At 43.9% G+C, this 17,685-nt stretch overlaps 1 protein-coding gene across 8 annotated transcripts in view; it reads left to right on the plus strand.

Annotated features, from left to right (window-relative positions):
- The window catches only part of slc4a5b (solute carrier family 4 member 5b), a 96,068-nt gene that overhangs the window by 50,993 nt on the left and 27,390 nt on the right, over window positions 1-17,685 (plus strand). For 7 of the 8 annotated variants that reach the window (XM_039779155.1, XM_039779149.1, XM_039779150.1 and 4 more), the window contains 8 exons: window positions 167-321; window positions 1,843-1,968; window positions 3,268-3,442; window positions 3,563-3,696; window positions 5,417-5,597; window positions 6,359-6,449; window positions 9,193-9,251; window positions 15,150-15,341. In XM_039779155.1, the coding sequence (XP_039635089.1) occupies window positions 167-321; window positions 1,843-1,968; window positions 3,268-3,442; window positions 3,563-3,696; window positions 5,417-5,597; window positions 6,359-6,449; window positions 9,193-9,251; window positions 15,150-15,341 (1,113 nt within the window). The remainder of the gene's footprint in view (window positions 1-166; window positions 322-1,842; window positions 1,969-3,267; window positions 3,443-3,562; window positions 3,697-5,416; window positions 5,598-6,358; window positions 6,450-9,192; window positions 9,252-15,149; window positions 15,342-17,685) is intronic. The other variant, XM_039779152.1, reaches the window with a different exon arrangement.

Below are 17,685 nucleotides of genomic sequence, written 5' to 3' on the forward strand. Positions count from 1 at the left end.
AAATATTTCTCTCTGAAATGTAGCAGAGTAGAAGTAGAAAGTGGCATGAAAAGAAAAGACTCAAGTACAGTACTGGAGTAAATGTACTTCACCACTGGTGACTGGCACTGTCCAACCTCCAATATACACATTCAATCTGATTTAATTTAATTATTTTCCCCGTCAGCTGTTTAGTGATGTGGCCTACAAAGCCCGGGACCGTGAAGACCTGATCGCGGGTGTGGATGAGTTTCTGGACGAGGTGATAGTCCTCCCTCCAGGAGAATGGGACCCAAAAATACGCATCGAACCTCCCAAGAAGGTCCCATCGGCAGAAATGAGGCATGTACATTCATCACGTAATCATATCCTTAAACATAATTAACCCTCTGACAATGAAAGACGCCCCTACTCAAAAAAGCGATATTACAAAAGTTCATTTCAGACTTTTATGTACTATTTTTATCATATAGTAACACTACTTTGTGAACCACTTAGCCTGGACACGCTTAGCCGATAATCGGCCGTGGGACAGTCTGGCGAGGTCGGTGACTCGAGTCTGTTCGGTGTGTCCCGTGCCGTCGTCAGTCTGGGGGGGCTGTCGGCGTTCATTTTGGCCGACCTGTCATGTTCAGTCGGCGGCAGGGCAGTCGGGACTCACCAGGATATGGCGAGCGGAATGAGCGTGACTAGAGTCTCTCAAAATCTGACGAAAATCGGCCTTTTTCTCTCTTAAAATGTTTTCAGAAACACGTTTCGGTGAACTATTTTAGTACAATATGAGATATCGTATTCTGAACGAGCCGCCATGACAGTCTGGCTTTGAATTTCCGGAGAAAACAAACCCATGTGACGCGTTCATCCAATCAGCTGCCGGTTTTCATTTCCTGGGCAACATTACAGATTAGCGCCGCCTGCTGTTATTGAGATGTATTACGTCTCGTCGCCTCTCGTCTTTTTGGTGTGTTCTGAGGCACTTTTTGGGACCAACACGGGGAGACTGATCATTTCGACTGGCTTTTCTGTCAACGGTCGGCCGTCGGCTATATGTGTAAGCAGCTTTAAGACTTTGGTTAACTCATTTCAACCACCAAAACAATACGTACAACACATCATAAGTTAAAGGTGCTGTAGGTAGGATTGTGAAAAGTCAAAAAAGTCAAAAAATGTGAACATCGACAACTTCTCAGTCCTAACCCCCTTTCAGGTAAAGCCCAAAACGGACTTGTAAGCCCCTCCCCTCACAAGGGAGAATGAGTTTGTGATTGACACACAGTTAGACACCTGGCCCTGATTGGTGCATCTGAACGGGGAGCTGTGGATTTTTGCAAATCACACTCCAGGCTGTAGGTGGAGCCAGAGGAGGTGGAATTATTATTTTTTTATTACCTGCTTCATGTAGTTCTACTGGAACATAGGGTTAGTTTCAGCAGATATGACACAAATTTAGCTTTATAAGGCTTTACCTTCTGCACCTTTTAAGGTTTGTTTTCAAAAGAGATTTGAGGAATTTCAAAAAGCCAACATCAATGTTTCAGCTTTAGCGCCAAATTATCTCTTTACACGTCTGGGACGCTCTGGGACAGATTTGGGTCTCACTATACGGAAAGCTGAGTTTGTTCTGAACATTTTGATGTTAAACACATGGCGATCGGTTATATGCAAACACCCTAAAAAGGTGAATTTAAGAAGATGTGTGACAATGCCCTTAGATCCTTTTATATGTTCACACTTTGATACCTATCATTATTTGTATTTTTTGTTTAATACAGCCAACTTCAGTGTCCACGTCTCCAGATAACTTCTTGACAAATGCCTTTTTAAATGAGCCCTGCGCTGGTTCTGTCTCCATGTTTACCGCAGGAAGTCAGTGCTGAACCTCAACGAGCTGGGTCAAATGAACGGCTCGGCCGGCGGCGCAGCCGGAGGAGAGGACACGGAGTTACCAGCTCCACATGAGCTCGGAGAGGAGCTGAAGTTCACCGGGAGGTATGAGAGCACTGAGTCATATATGTCACAGGGCCTGGCTGACAACCAGACCCTTCTCAGGTGTAACTGAGAGTGGGTCTGAGGGAAGCTTCATTCACAGCCCATTTCCAAAGGGGTGTCACCAACGGACGCCGCTCAAATGCCTCTGGGCGCAATTGGATAGTCCTTCAACCAATCAGGACCAACGATCTGGGTGACTTAGCAGCGACAGCGGCATCAACGGGTCGCTGCACTATCGTCATCGTGTAAAGCCCGCCTCAACGGTTGTGATTGGTGCCTCGATTTGGAAAAATTGGAAATGGGCTTGAATGGGCTCTTGGCCAGACTGACTTGCAGAGCAAAATCTCCAATTTGCCGGAAGTTCGTCAGGGTTTTCCCAGGCTAGCTTCATCCGGGCTCTGTCATCGTAGCGATGTTCCTTTAGGCTACATTTACGTTTTTGGTTTTTAAGCAGCGTTTTGAGCCAGAAGCGATCTCCGTGCACACAAATGTTTTCAGCTCCAGTAGCGGGTCTTACAGGGAGGTGTGTTCAGGTGCATTCTGGGCGTGCTGGTCTTACAGGGAGGTGTGTTCAGGTGCATTCTGGGCGTGCTGGTCTTACAGGGAGGTATGTTCAGGTGCATTCTGGGCGTATTGCTATCTTGAGGCAGTGGGAAGTGATCGCGCCATTGACCAACAAAAACCTGGTCTAAAGTCAGTAACGCAGCATTTCATTGTTATTTTAACAGAGCATTAGTAAAATGCTCCTAGGCTCGTGCACAGCGCGTACACACTATGCTTGTTACACACACAGGGACGCACAGTAGCACACACACACACAGTAGCACACACACACATGCAGAAGATTACAAATAAAAATATTAGGGTGTAAATCCTCCATCATAACAGCAATGCTCCAAGGTCCAAACGCGCCTGGCTTTTAAAGGGAATGGGAGATTTACACCTATCACCATTTCTAGCCACTGGGGGACCATAGGCAGGCTGGGGGAACTCATATTAATGTTAAAAAAAAAAACTCATAAAGTGTACTTTTCATGCCATGGGACCTTTAATGCTTAGGCACCTTGCAGAGTAAACCTGCAAATTATTCAAATGCACTTTATAGATTCACAAGACACTTTATGGGAAGTTGCAATAGCACAGTCTTTACAGCTTTTTACTGGTTTGAATGATTGTCGATGTGATTGTACTGTATGTTCCTGTGTATCTATTGCTTTTTTTAACCTGATTGGCACCAAGACAAATTCCAATCAACTATGTTGACATGGCAATAAAGTATTGAACTTGAACTTCTGATAGGTTTGCAGGCGGATTATGGCTGGACATCAAGCGGAAGGCCCCGTGGATTTGTAGTGACATCTATGACGGCTTCCACATCCAGTCCATCTCCGCCGTGGTCTTCATCTACCTGGGCTGCATCACCAATGCCATCACCTTCGGGGGACTGCTAGGGGACGCTACCGACAACTACCAGGTCTTCATGAAGGCTGGCACTAACCATTGTTTCCATTGTGGATTATAACTGACAAAATTGGACATCCCCTCACAGGTTAATGGACGTCTTTCTGTCTGTCTGTTCCTTCTCTTTTCAAAGGGAGTGATGGAGAGTTTCCTCGGCACTGCTTTGGCGGGGACTGTGTTTTGTGCTTTCAGCGGTCAACCTCTCATCATCCTCAGTTCAACTGGACCCATTCTCATCTTTGAGAAACTGCTTTATGAATTCAGCAAGTAAGCAAAAGCACACAGATGTGTATGGTACTGGGTATGGGTCGGGGGGGATGTCCGTAACCTTGGGCCTTCTCTGTGTTGGCGTTCTAACCTCTGGCTGATTTGTGAGGACTATGGTTAACTGCTCCTCAGATCTCTGCAGGGTAAATCCAGACAGCTAGCTAGACTATCTGTCCAATCGGAGTTTTCTGTTACTAAAACTACTTTTGAACGTACACACGTTCCACCAAAACAAGTTCCTTCCCGAGGCTATTTTGCAGAGGCACAGTCATTGTATGCGGGGGCTTAGCTCCGCCCAAGACGATTGTGATTGGTTTAAAGAAACGCCAATAAACCAGAACACATTTTTCTCCCATCCAGGAGTGCTGTGTAGACTAGCCAGATCCTCCTATGCAGCGCTGTGGAGGAAGGTCTGGCTATGCGAGACTACTTTAAACGTAATACTGTTAATGTGAAAATGTGTAACAAATAAAATAATTAAGGTATTAGGTTTCAGTCACTGAATATGTTTCAGCGGTCGTTGCAGTTGAGTTTAGCCGACAAAAGGTGACCGTCACGCGATGACAGTTAAGTTTAGCCAAAAAACACTAGTTAAGATTAGAAAAAAGATTATGGTTTGGGTTAAAACACTGGTCCCCTAAGTAGTACTCCCAGGACATGAACACCTGTTTCCTGGGTGATAGTCTTGTGTGTTCCCCTTAAAGGTGCTCTAAGCGATGTTGGGTGACGGCACTTCTTGTTGACGTTCGAAGTATTGTCAAACAAAACGGAGGCTAACTCACCCTCCCTCCTCCTCTTCCCGTCCCCTCCCCCTCCCCTCCCGTGCTTCCTGAAACAGTCATGAACGCGCATCGTGGAAGTAGCCTACGTGCTAACGCTGCTGCAGTGATGGCTCAACCAAATCCTTCTTGTCTGTTATTGGCTGGAAGGTTTGTTATGTGTGGTGGTGCAGGTTGGCGCAGTTTGTTTTTGTTGCCGTTTGTGGAGCCTGGGCTGTCTACAGAGACCTCGTTTTTTACAGTGTGTTCAGGGGACAGGCAGCTAGCAGATAGTGAGGAGATGTTTTTTACAGTGTGTTCAGGGGACAGGCAGCTAGCAGATAGTGAGATGTTTTTTACAGTGTGTTCAGGGGACAGACAGCTAGCAGATAGTAAGATGTTTTTTACAGTGTGTTCAGGAGACAGGCAGCTAGCAGATAGTAAGATGTTTTTTACAGTGTGTTCAGGAGACAGGCAGCTAGCAGATAGTAAGATGTTTTTTACAGTGTGTTCAGGAGACAGGCAGCTAGCAGATAGTGAGATGTTTTTTACAGTGTGTTCAGGGGACAGGCAGCTAGCAGATAGTGAGGAGATGTTTTTTACAGTGTGTTCAGGGGACAGACAGCTAGCAGATAGTGAGGAGATGTTTTTTACAGTGTGTTCAGGGGACAGACAGCTAGCAGATAGTGAGGAGATGTTTTTTACAGTGTGTTCAGGGGACAGGTAGCTAGCAGATAGTGAGGAGATGTTTGCTGTATGTGACAAAAAATTTTGTAGCCTAAAAAACGCCTGACATCGCTTAGAGCACCTTAAACTTCTTCCGGGACACAAACTCTGCTTCCCTGCTTGGTCTTGACTCAGTCTCCTGTTATAATTTGATACTATAAATAAAATTGAATTGAATCGATATATCGTTCCAGATTGATGTATCGTTACCCTTCCAACACTTTATCTCTCAACAGGAGCAACGGTATCGACTACATGGAGTTGCGTCTGTGGATCGGCATTCATTCGTGTCTCCAGTGTTTCCTGCTGGTAGTCACGGACGCCAGCTACATTATCAAGTACATGACGCGCTTCACAGAGGAGGGGTTCTCCAGCCTCATCTCCTTCATATTCATCTCTGATGCCATCAAGAAGATGGTAGGTAACATGTGAAAGGGACAAACGCCAGGTGTTTAAAAGCGCCCATATTATGCTCATTTTCAGGTTCATAATTGTATTTTAAGGTTGTACCAGAATAGGTTTACATGGTTTAATTTTCAAAAAACACCATATTTTTGTTGTACTGCACAGCTCTCTCTCACTGCTGCAGATCCTCTTTTCACCTGGTTTCTGTTTTAGCTACAGAGTGAGACATCTCTTCTTCTTCTTCTGTACTATCTTTGATTGCACTCGCACATGCGCAGTAGCTCAGATCGTAGATCATGTCAGCTAGCTCCATAGACAGTAAAAGAAAGGCTGTTTCTCCAACTTCAGTCAGTTCCAAGGCAGGATCAGCTGGGAGACTTCTTCTAAACCAGGGCGCACATGGAAGTAGTTCTTTTGGAGATGATGGTGAACTTGTGTGTGTTGTAGCAGTGCTTTGCCATTGAGAACGAGGTAGCATTCTAGCTAACGCTAGCATGCTAACGCTAGCATGCTAACGGTTGCGGTTAGCCAGTTCGTTTCGGCTTGTGACGTAGAAAGCCGTGCCGATCTTGACCAGCTCACCCGGAGACTGAAGGCAGGACACATTCAGAAACCGTATCTCACTCAGAACACCATGGATGAAGTCTGTATGCGTGTGGAAGCACCAGAGACACAAAATAACACCCCAAATCCCAGAAAAGGGGATTTTTTCATAATATGGGCACTTTAAAAGGACACTTAACCACAAGATAACAGCGGTTTGTTCTTCACAGGTAGGAGCCTTGAAATATTACCCAATCAACCGCGGCTTCAAGCCTGACTACATAACTTCCTACAAGTGTGAATGCATCGCGCCGGACCAGGGTGAGTCGGCAAACCCCTTTCTTTATTTTCTTGATGCGATTTAACTCCACCACAAAAATCTTTCCTCCCATACTGGAATAACTGATATGGTAAATGAAATATTTAGAGATGGAGCAGACAGACAAATGTTAGGTACCATACTTAAAGGGATAGTTGAGAAGTTTTGATGTTTTGGGCAAGTAAATATAACAGCCCACCGGCCCGTTCATGCATCATCGTATGATAAGTGACGTCATTGTTGTCTTGCTCCGTCGGAGAACGCCTGTTGAATGATATTTTATTTATTTAACCAGGTAAGTTGAATGAGAACAACTTCTCATTTGCAACGATGACCTGATCACATTCCCCCAGTTCCATATTCATACCAGGGAGCTGCCCAGTACAACCCCAGTCTGATCTGCTGGCCACTGAGCAGCTCCACTGGAGCCGTTGGAGGTTAAGGGCTTTGCTCAAGGGCACCTCAGTGGTGGTGATGAGGGAGGGAGATTTTTTTTTTTTATCCTGTCGGTCTGGGGGATTGAACTGGCGACCTCCCGGTCACAGGCTCGCTTCTCTAACCTTTAGGCCACCACGAATTGAGTTGATGCTTGATGCTTGATGAGGTTTCAATATTTTGGACTTTTTGTCTTGTGTCTTGTTTTATTTACATTTTTTGACGTCTTTTTTTTTTTTTTTAATTTTACATTTAAAGAGTGTTTTTTTTACGCTTTTTTAACTTATTTTTCCGCAGTTTGACGTTTTTTTAGATGCTTTTTTTAATAACTTTTTGTCAACGCTTTTTTTTTAATTTATTTTTTCCTGGCTTTGGTCGTTTTTTGGGGATTTTCCCCCCCGAAGGCCTTTTTTTCATGTTTTTTGTTATATAGGGGCCAGTAAAAATTGACTTTGGGCAAGTAGAACTTTAACTTTAATGAACTTTAACGTTAAACTCTAATAGTCAGCATGAAGATGAGAAAACGCCCTGCTGTGGTCGGAGGGCAGCAGCTAAACACATTTAGACCCCTAAAAACATCTCTATCAGTTTAAGTGGACGCTATATTTAGAGTATTTTCAGTGCTCTACCTTGCTGTCAGACAGCCCTTTATGACAGGGAACTGAAGCCGTTATCTCCGCTCTCTTTAAAGCCACCAGACTCCTTTGACAAAAACGGTGATTTTACCTCCCAGAACACAGGAGTTGCTGCTCTACCGCTGCCTCCATCGCTTAGTTAGTTATTGTGAAGCTTTGGTGTCTTAAAAAGTTTGTTCTGATTCACTTAAGTCACGCAATAACAATAACAGCGACAATATTATTAATGTGTATCATCATCATCAAGACATAATTAGGAAATGACTTGACCCTTGTAAGATATGAGCCCAGGGAAACATTAATTCTGTGTGTTTATTTAGGGAGATACTTTGAATAAGATGATTGATTAGATGTAATTATTTGGTCTTTACTCTGTGATGATTCGTGTATCTTTTCTGTTTCTGCCTCATTTTTATCGGCTGCTGTCTGACAAAGTGAGTATGTTGACCCTGGTTGAGCATGTTTGAACAACATTTTAAGTAACTTGATTAGAGGAACTCACTCGCTGCCTGTAGGCTTGAAAGGTGGCTCTGAAAAGTTAAAAACCGAATCGTCAGATTTTGTTTTTAATGCGGCTGTCAAGGACCAAGCAGTAACACAATGAGGAAGACAGGAGTTTGTTGAAAAAGTGGGTTTTTAATTTACCCAAAGAATTAACAAAACAATATAAACCAAGAACTTAATATCTGGACCTCTAAAATAGGTCAACTAAATATAACTTCATCCAAAAATGTCTGTGAACTCAACAAAACTGACCTCCAGAATGAGACAAAAAGGGAACGTATATACTAACTTGGCCAAACCAAATAATACACAGGGGAAAACCAAAATGGACATAATTGCAACTAATACAAATAAACTCAACCTAAACCTAAATCCCCCCCTCCAGCATGGCATCTGATGGTACGGCCCAATTGGCAGGCCATAGTATATAACAGTCCTTTACCCTTGGCCACGCCTCTTCTGCACCAAGGACCTCACCCCCAGCATGGTAACAAAGACAGAATATAATGGTGACTATAACAAAAACCTTACAATGTAGAAAAGAGTGCATACCATTTAAACCATATAAAGCTAAAGGAAATAAACGTGGATTATGAATTAACCAAACCGTGTAATGTGTTTGTTTTAATGTTGACATTTTTTGGGGTGTGGCTGACTGCACAATAAATTAAGGTGTACTAAAAAGCATGGGGTGAAATTGTGTACCATATTACCATTGCTGGCTGTTTAACCTGTGTGGCTTAGGCCATCACAGCGGCTGTGATTGATGCACATATTTTTTTTTAAAACTAACAAAAAAAACAGAGACTACAAAAGAAATACAGATATGTATCATGTGAAACAACCAAAACAAATTACATTACGGTATGTTTTTTTTGGGCTTTGAAGACTTCCTCCTTCACAGAGGACAGTATGAGTACTATTAGTATGTGAGATTCAACATTGGAATTCATTGTAACTGTTCTCAACTTAAACCTTCCCAATTGAGCCGCTACAGACTTTACAGAGCCGTGTTTCCAGCCTGCAGGGAGTATTTTATACACAGATACAGATGTTGTCTTTAATTTAACTGTGGTTGACTCCTATCAAACGCCACTCTGGGTTTTACCGTTCATGTTACCCATCATTCATTTGGTTTTCTGTGTTTCCTTCTCGTGTTTCTGTTCCTCAGCATCTGTGCTCGGCTTCAATGTTTCAGCTCCACTCGCAGATGATAACATGACTCTGCTGGTAAGTGATGAACAGCCGAAAACGTCACTCGCGTGAATCTTTTCTTTCCCTCTTTGTGAAGGTTAACGGCCAAAGTAACAGAGTTGCATCACCAGTTGTTTGTGGTTTTAAACTGTATGTGTTAGGATCTCACCAAGCAAATGGCGCTCAAGTTTGACTTACAGATATCGGGTCCATGTTTATGGAGCATCTCAGGGTCGGAATTGATGCCTAACCGGCCGAAAAATTCTCTGAGTGACGCATATTTGGTCCTATGTTTAGGAGTAGGAGAAATAGTCAAGTTTTATCAGCTTTCTTTCTTTAGGAAATTACTCTGATATTTGAAAGAGCATCAAAATCTTTATTAGGAATAACCCATTGAGATGTAGCATCTCGTTGTCACAATCACAATTAGACACACACACACACACACACACACACACACACACACACACACACACACACACATACACACACACGCAGCAGCAGTTACAGGTGCAGTAGGTAAGCCTTATAAAACTACCTTTCTGTCATATTAGCTGAAACTGACCCTATTTTCCAGTAGAACTACATGAAGCAGGTCATTTAAAAAATAAATCCAGCTCCTCTGGCTCCACCTACAGCCTGGAGTGGGATTTGCAAAAATCCACAGCTCCCTGTTCAGATGCACCAATCAGGGCCAGGGGGGTGTCTAACTGTTCAGATGCACCAATCAGGGCCAGGGGGGGGGTGTCTAACTGTTCAGATGCACCAATCAGGGCCAAGGGTGTCTAACTGCGTGTCAAGCACTGCTCATGCACACGCATTCATTCTCCCTTGTGGGGGAGGGGCTTAGGAGACCGTTTTGAGCTTTAGCGGAAGGGGGCTGAGAATTTGTTGATGTTCAAATTTTTTGGCTAATTCCTGGATCTTCTCAATCCTACCTACAGCACCTTTAACAAAACAACAACAACCACAAACAACAAAGACAGAGAAAAAAGAAAGGAAAAGCATCAGGATCAAGCGTTCATATTCAAGTTAGGGCTTTGACTTTTGCCCAAAAATAATATTCGAAGTTCGTTTGTTTATTAATATTAATATTTGAATATATTCAAATATTTATTCATAATATTTTGACCATTAAATGCCTTCAGTATGACCTATATTGGTATCAAACTTAAGTTTAAAAAAAGAAAATGAAAAGTCAGACCTTGGATTAAACACAAACAGCATGCTTCTGACAGGAAGTTCGGAGCTTTCACCGTAGTGGTCTGGCCGGCGTGTGTGTGTGTGTGGGCAGTGTTGCCAACTTTGCAACTTTTCAGACCCCTTAGCAACTTTCTTTTCACAAAAGCGACTAGTAACAAATCTGGCGACTTTCTGTAAAAAACTTTTAAAAAGTCGCCAGTATTGTCCAGCGAGCACGCGAGGTATTGCTCTCCTGTGGCCCCAAAACAGTCACCTCTCTCTTCTGTTGTGTGACTGAGGAGCAGCCCCTCCCCTCTGTGCTCTCTCCTCATGTGCAGCAGCACTGAGCAGGCAGGTAGGAAGGGGAGAAGGGACAGGGTGCGGCGCCAGTGTAGGTAGGAGAAACAGCGTCACGCGACAGGAGAAAGACGCCGCTAAGCTGGCCTGGCCCTGGTCTGGCCTGGCCCTGGTCTGGCCTGGCCCTGGGCGAGCCAGCCTTCTTTGAGAATTAGGGGGGGATGCAACGCTACCGAGCCACGGCCGAGAGACGTGCGTCGGCGCGAAGTGTAGTTACATTTTGAAAAGCGTGGAAAAAGCCTCGGAATCTGAATTGAAAATGTTTACAAGCAAACGCATTTATTAAAATAATGCCCATAACAGGTTCGAATATTAAGGGCTGCCTAATATTCGTTTGAATATCATAATTTTTTAAAATATTCGAAAGATATTCGAATATCGAAGTTCGGAGTCAAAGCCCTAATTCAAGTTCGAGGCAGAGCAAGAATTAAATTGGATGTTAGTAATAATATTGGAAGTAGTGGTTACAGTGTTAGCATGTTGTTGTAGAGGTGATATAGACAGGTACAGTTGGTTCTGTAATAAGAAGGTATCCTAACTTGTTCACAGCTGCCACGAGATGGTGTTAAGGCAGAGATATAGGAAATGTCAATGAGCTTAATTGAAAGATAGTTTTGACAAAAGGAATGATTTTTATTAATGCCTTTTGTGCGGGTTGCTTAAGCCCAGTTCAGACCAAAGATTCACAGCGAGACGAGTTGAAACGTACAACTTCGTGCAACGAGCCAATGTAGTCTCGCTCTGCCAGACCCTCCTCCAAAGCGCGCTGGAGGAGGGTCCGGCTACTCCCCATAGCATTCGGGGATGGGAGGAAAACGTGCTCTGCTTTATTGTCATTTCTTTAAACCAATCACAATCGTCTTGGGCGGCGCTAGTCACCGGAGAAAGGCCGCAGTGCCTCTGCCAAATAGCCTCTGGAAGGAACTTGTTTTGGTGGAACATGTGTACGTTTAAAAGTAGTTTTAGTCGTGCAACAGAAAACTCAGATTGGACAGATAGTCTAGCTAGCTGTCTGGATTTACCCTGCAGAGATCTGAGGAGCAGTTAACCATAGTCCTCACAAATCAGCCGGAGGTTAGAACGCCAACACAAAGGAAGCCCAAGGTAACGGATATTTGGCCTAAATTAGTGAAATCGGAGCAATCCCGGAAGTGGAACGTCGAGGATGTAGACTAACACCAACGAGACGAGACGGTGTGTCATCGGCATGGCATCACGACAATATGTACTTTTCTAAAAGCAGGACACGTAATTTCACTGTGTGTAGTGTTAACGACGCTAACTAACCGTGTGTTGTGAGCCGCGTGTCGTGATTAAAAGCAAACCGACAACAGCTGTGTCTCAAAGACCGGGCAACAGCAACCGGGACGTTGAGAATCCACGCGGCGCGAGAGGTGATGGATAGTTCCGGTCACTTCGTCATGTTTCCACTTTGTTGAAACAAGAGAAGAAAGCCTCACTGATGTGAAGAACAGGACAGAGTCTCAGAGGTTTAGGAGAAAAACAACGGGGAAAGGATGCCTCAAAAGCCGGGAAACGCACGCCGGAGACGGGGAAACAAAACGCCACACGCGGGACGCGAACCTGAGTCTCCTGTTTTACCCATCCACCACCCCAACCAACCACCTTACGCAGCAATTTCCCCTTACATACCACTCGCTAAATCACCAAACGTACTTATTTTACGAGTTCACCAAACTTACTTATTTTACGAGTTCGGAATGAGAACGGGTTGCATGAACACAGTCATGACAAATGAACCCTAACCCTAACCATAACTTGTCATGACAAACTAAATGACAGTTACTAAAAGAAGCATTATGTATATAAACGTTTATGACTTGTTTATAATGTTTATGACACGTTCCTGACCGTGTCATGTCACTCTTATGTCGATACTTTCAGGTAAAGTGATACCAAAAGTTCAAATTCCTTACAGTCTTCGATTACACTTTACGTGAAGGTATCTACATAAGAGTGACATGACACTGTCATGAACACATGACACTTTAATAATACAGTCATGACACATTAACCCCTTATCATAACCATAACTTGTCATGACAAAACCGAATGACACTTACTAAAAGAAGCGTTATGTCATAAACGTTTATGACTTATGATACATATAGAAATGCTCTCTGCCTGCCGTATGCCAACGCTCCGGTAAGTCCACTCACCCCGTCTCTTCCCGGGCAAGCTGCCCGCACATTTGTTGACAAACTCCGACGCGCACGCACACGCGACGGTGAAATGGCGATTTATCCCTTTAAATGTGAATAATGACAGTTGCACTCACCGCCAGCAAATGCTCTTTCCGTTGTGATTGGTGGTATATTGACCACTCGCCGTTACCTTGTTTCCTACAGACTTTTTTGACGACTTAGTTAAGGCGGCAGGCGCGTGTTGTTAAGGCGGCCATCGTAACTGCAAAGTGCTGCGGTAAAACCCTGGTTCTAACTTCCAACTTTTCATTTTTTTGTGTAGCTGAATACATCATTTGTTGTGTCTAAATAAGAATGTGGATAACCTTGATGTGATAGTGAGATGCTTGCTACAATTGCATTTCTACTGGACACTCCAGCATGTATCGTGCTCGCGGGCGCTCGTTGAACCTCCGTCTAAAACTTTGCCATTTCCACCAGCTGACAGTTTGTTATTAAGTTTATTATTATTCAGATTATGGATCATTTTATTTCTATAGTTTGTAGCTCACTTTACAAGCCGACTTCTCTGTTGGCTGTTGAAACCAGCCTCTGGAGACTTGACCGAGGGCACGGTCAATCTCACCGTTTTGCTACGGTTTCCGTGTTGAAGGACATGTTTCCTCGGAACGGCGTGCAACGGCTTTGAGGTATGTTTTCTCCCGTTTGTGTGTCTCATGTTTTTTGGCTGTGTCACAGGTGATACCCAGTCAGCAGAGACGTGTACGTAAACTCGTAAGAAAAAGGAAGAACGCTTGCGCACACAACAGGGTTAAAAACACAACGCTATGTTTTGTTAGGCCAATTTATGCTTCTGCGTTAAAATCAACGCTGTGGCTACGTACGTAGGTACGTGGAGACACCGACCCAACGGCGTAGCATGAGGTGCACCTCTCAAAAAAGGCAGATGCACGTAACTCGGCCGCAGCTTTGTAGCGTTGCATTTCTCCAGATTAATTTCCGGGTTGTCCATAATTAACATGAAATCAAGGAGAGGGTTGATTATCTTCGGAGTGAGTAGCGACTCTAGAGTCCTAGTGAGAGAACCAAAGTTCTTTCTGACCACGGTGGGAGATCTGGAGCAGGAGAAGTTAACCCTCTCCTTGATTTCATGTTGTTGATGGAGAAGGAGAACCAGGAAATGAGTCTGGGGGGGGAATGCAACGTAGGGCTGGGCGATATATCGATATTATATCAATATATCGTGATATGAGACTAAATATCGTCTTAAATTTTTGGTTATCGTAATATTGTGATTGTGATGTGTATGTGATGACAGAAGTGGTGTCTTTTCCTGGTTTTAAAGGCTGCATAACTGATGATTATTTATCTAAACTTTAAGTGTGAAGATATTTTGTTAAAGCACCAATTGTCAACCCTATAATATCGCCGCCATATTGACATTGAAATATTTGGTCAAGAATATCGTGATATCTGATTTTATCCCTATCGCCCAGCCCTAATCCAACGCTACCAAGCCACAGCCGAGCGACGGGCGTCGCCGCGACATGTAGTTACACAAGAGGTACACGTCAGGCTACGGCGTAGGGTCGATATCTCCACGTTCCTACGTACCCGCAGCATGGTCACCCAATGGTTATCACTGTGGCCTCACAGCAAGAAGGTTCTGGGTTCGAATCCAGGTCGTTCTGGTGCCTTTCTGTGTGGAGTTTGCATGTTCTCCCCATGTCTGCGTGGGTTTCCTCCGGGTGCTCCGGTTTCCCGCAAAAACAAAAAAAACATGTACTAGGTTCTCCAGTCAGTGCCCTTAAGCAAGGCACTGGCTCAGATCTGGAGTTGGTCCCCGGGCGCTGTGATTGGCTGCCCACTGCTCCCTTGAGGGATGGGTTAAATGCAGAGAATGAATTTCGCTACATGTATGTGTATGTGATAATAGTACCTTTACCACGGTGTAGATTGAACGCAGAAGCACAAATCGGCCTTTAGTCGAGCTGAGACGGACCGGTTCAGACCGCTGCAACGTTCTAAAGCGGTTTTGTCTCGTCGCGAGCCTTTGGTCTGAACTGGGCTTTACGGAGCTCTGTGGCTCCCTCCTCCATGCCCTGTATTGTTTTTTTCTTCTGTTATCGCTTGTCTTTTTCTCTTCCGTGTCCATTTCACCTCCCCATCCCACCCTGTTTCCCCTTTCCTCTCACTCTCCTCCTCCACCCCTTGTGTCCTGTCTCTGTAGTTTAACTTGACAGACATGGACTGGAGTCAGCTGAGTAAGAAAGAGTGCGTGAATTACGGCGGCACGCTAGTGGGGAACTCCTGTAAGTATGTGCCCGACTTGGCCCTCATGTCCTTCATCCTCTTTTTCGGCACCTACTCCATGACCGTGTCTCTCAAGAAGTTCAAGTTCAGCCGCTACTTCCCGACAACGGTAAGGAAAAAAACCTCACACGAGACCTCCGCTGTTTTCCCAGAATTGCTTTAATGCTGTTATCAGCTCCCTGCAAGTCAACCTGCATGTGAAATGTTAAGATTCTTGGGTTACACTTTACTTGAAGGTATCTACATAAGAGTGACATGACACTGTCATGAACACAATCATGACACATGAATCCTAACCCTAACCATAACTTGTCATGACAAAACCGAATGACAGTTAATAAAAGAACCGTTATGTCATAAACGTTTATGGCTTGTTTATAATGTTTATGACACGTTCATGACCGTGTCATGTCACTCTTATGTAGATACCTTCAAGTAAAGTGTAACCGATTCTTGTAATATGGGGGATAGTTATCAAAGCATGAAACCAGTCCAACTGAAAGGATAAAGCTGGCCAAATTCTTTATTTTCCTTATTGTTGAAAAAATCCCAAACCAGCTTTGAAAAACAACATATTTATCAGCTTTCTCCTATATAAACTTGTATTCTATCGCAACACAGGAATGTACAGTTAAACAGAAGGAAACGTAACATACTTTGCTCACAATAACCAAAGATTCTCTGTAACTAAAGATGGTATGAAACGGTAAACACTTCCTGTCTCCTAGAGGGGCGTGGCCTCGCTTGAAAGGGCAGTGGACGTCGTGTGGATGCATGAAAAGTTGTATTTGTATGATTTATTATTGTTTTCTTCTGCTGACATTAGATATTTACACAGCTAAAAGCCATATTTACCATCACGGAGATTAGTTTTGTTACAGCGTTTGTTTGTACGCCAACGTTAGCTGACGTTAGCTTCTCCGTGTTTCCAGATCTCGCGAGAGTTTGTTCCTGAGACAGAAACAGAAAAGTCTCAAACAAAGTTAATTTTCTCCTGATGTCCAAATGGTCTGGAGATATGTGCCTTGTGAAGAATGGCTCCCAAAATTTACTTTAGTGACTACGGGGCGAAAGAATCGCTCATAATCTGTCTTCACGTTCGCTTCTCCCGTTTGAATCAACACACTCAGGACCTGTCGCTAGTCTCCTAAAGAGGCGTGGCCGTGGACAAACCCACGGGACACAGAGACAGGAACTTACTCCGAGTCGGGGCGTCATGCTTCTATACCGTCGCTGAAATTAACCCTGTGGATGACTGTGCTGAAGTGCTGCAAATGCGGAAGTGCCTTAAACCTGCATTCTGTCTGAATTCCAGCAGGGGGCGACACGTGCGGTTGCAAAAGGAGTTTGGTTTCTATGAGAAAGTGATCCACTTCTCACTTGCTTTATTACCTCAGTAAACATCTTCATAATGAGTTTATGTTCTCAATCGCTAGTTTTAAGTCTTCTGCAACACAGAATGATGTTAATTTTTTTTATAATGGTCTCGTTGATTTTAAAATCGTCGATAAAGCAGGGGGTGTTTTAGGGCGTGGCTATGATGTGATTGCCATTGAAAGTGTGTAACGTAGAGTGTAAGGGCTCCTGCCTCACACCTCCCTCTCGTCTAAAATCGTCACATCCCCGACCTGGATGGCTGCGCCCGTAACGGCAAACTCAACGACTCACAGCAGATCTCAACAAACCAATGGGTGACGTCACACATAGTTGGCACCTGGGGAAAACAGCTAAAATTAACTCCCAACAAATCCCAATTCAGTTTCTTTCATTGGATTTGTTGATGATGAAAAGAAAATGAAGTATCACCAGCTTTATCCTTCAAAGCTGCCGAATATCTGCACCCAAATATAAGCAGCTTTTATTTGAACGTACCCCGAATGCAGCCAGCATTCCTCCCTTCCTTCTCCTTATCCCCAGCCACCACCCTTAAAGCTAGGATTGGGCATCGAGAAACAGTTCGTTTTTTTTGGGAAATTTTGGTTTTCAAAGCGTTCATTGTTTTAAATTTAACACACGCAAGTTTTGGTTTCTGTAGCAGCCGCTGTACTTCCAGGCGTTTGTTCTGTCGCAGCCATGGAGCGCAGTAAGCGCCGCTCTAAAGTGTGGCTTTATTTTATGTTGATAAAGTCTGGTAAAATCATTGAATCAAAATAAAAGTGTCCAATCTGAGTTTTTTGTTGCACGACTAAAACTACTTTTAAACGAACACATGTTCCACCAAAACAAGTTCCTTCCTGAGGCTATTTTGCAGAGGCACCGAGGCTGGGAGCTTGCCTATGTTCCCACATTTCTAAGATTTTTTTCAAAATTAGGCCCTATGTTCCCACATTTCCTTTTTCATAAATTTGTATCAGATTTTATCCCCCTTTCTCCCAATTTGGTAGCCAAGTACACCCAACCTATTATCCAGTAGCAATGGACTACAGATGGAATGTAACCCTAACCCTAACATA

Source organism: Perca fluviatilis, chromosome 17, assembly GCF_010015445.1.
Source record: "Perca fluviatilis chromosome 17, GENO_Pfluv_1.0, whole genome shotgun sequence".
NCBI classification, from domain to species: domain Eukaryota; kingdom Metazoa; phylum Chordata; class Actinopteri; order Perciformes; family Percidae; genus Perca; species Perca fluviatilis.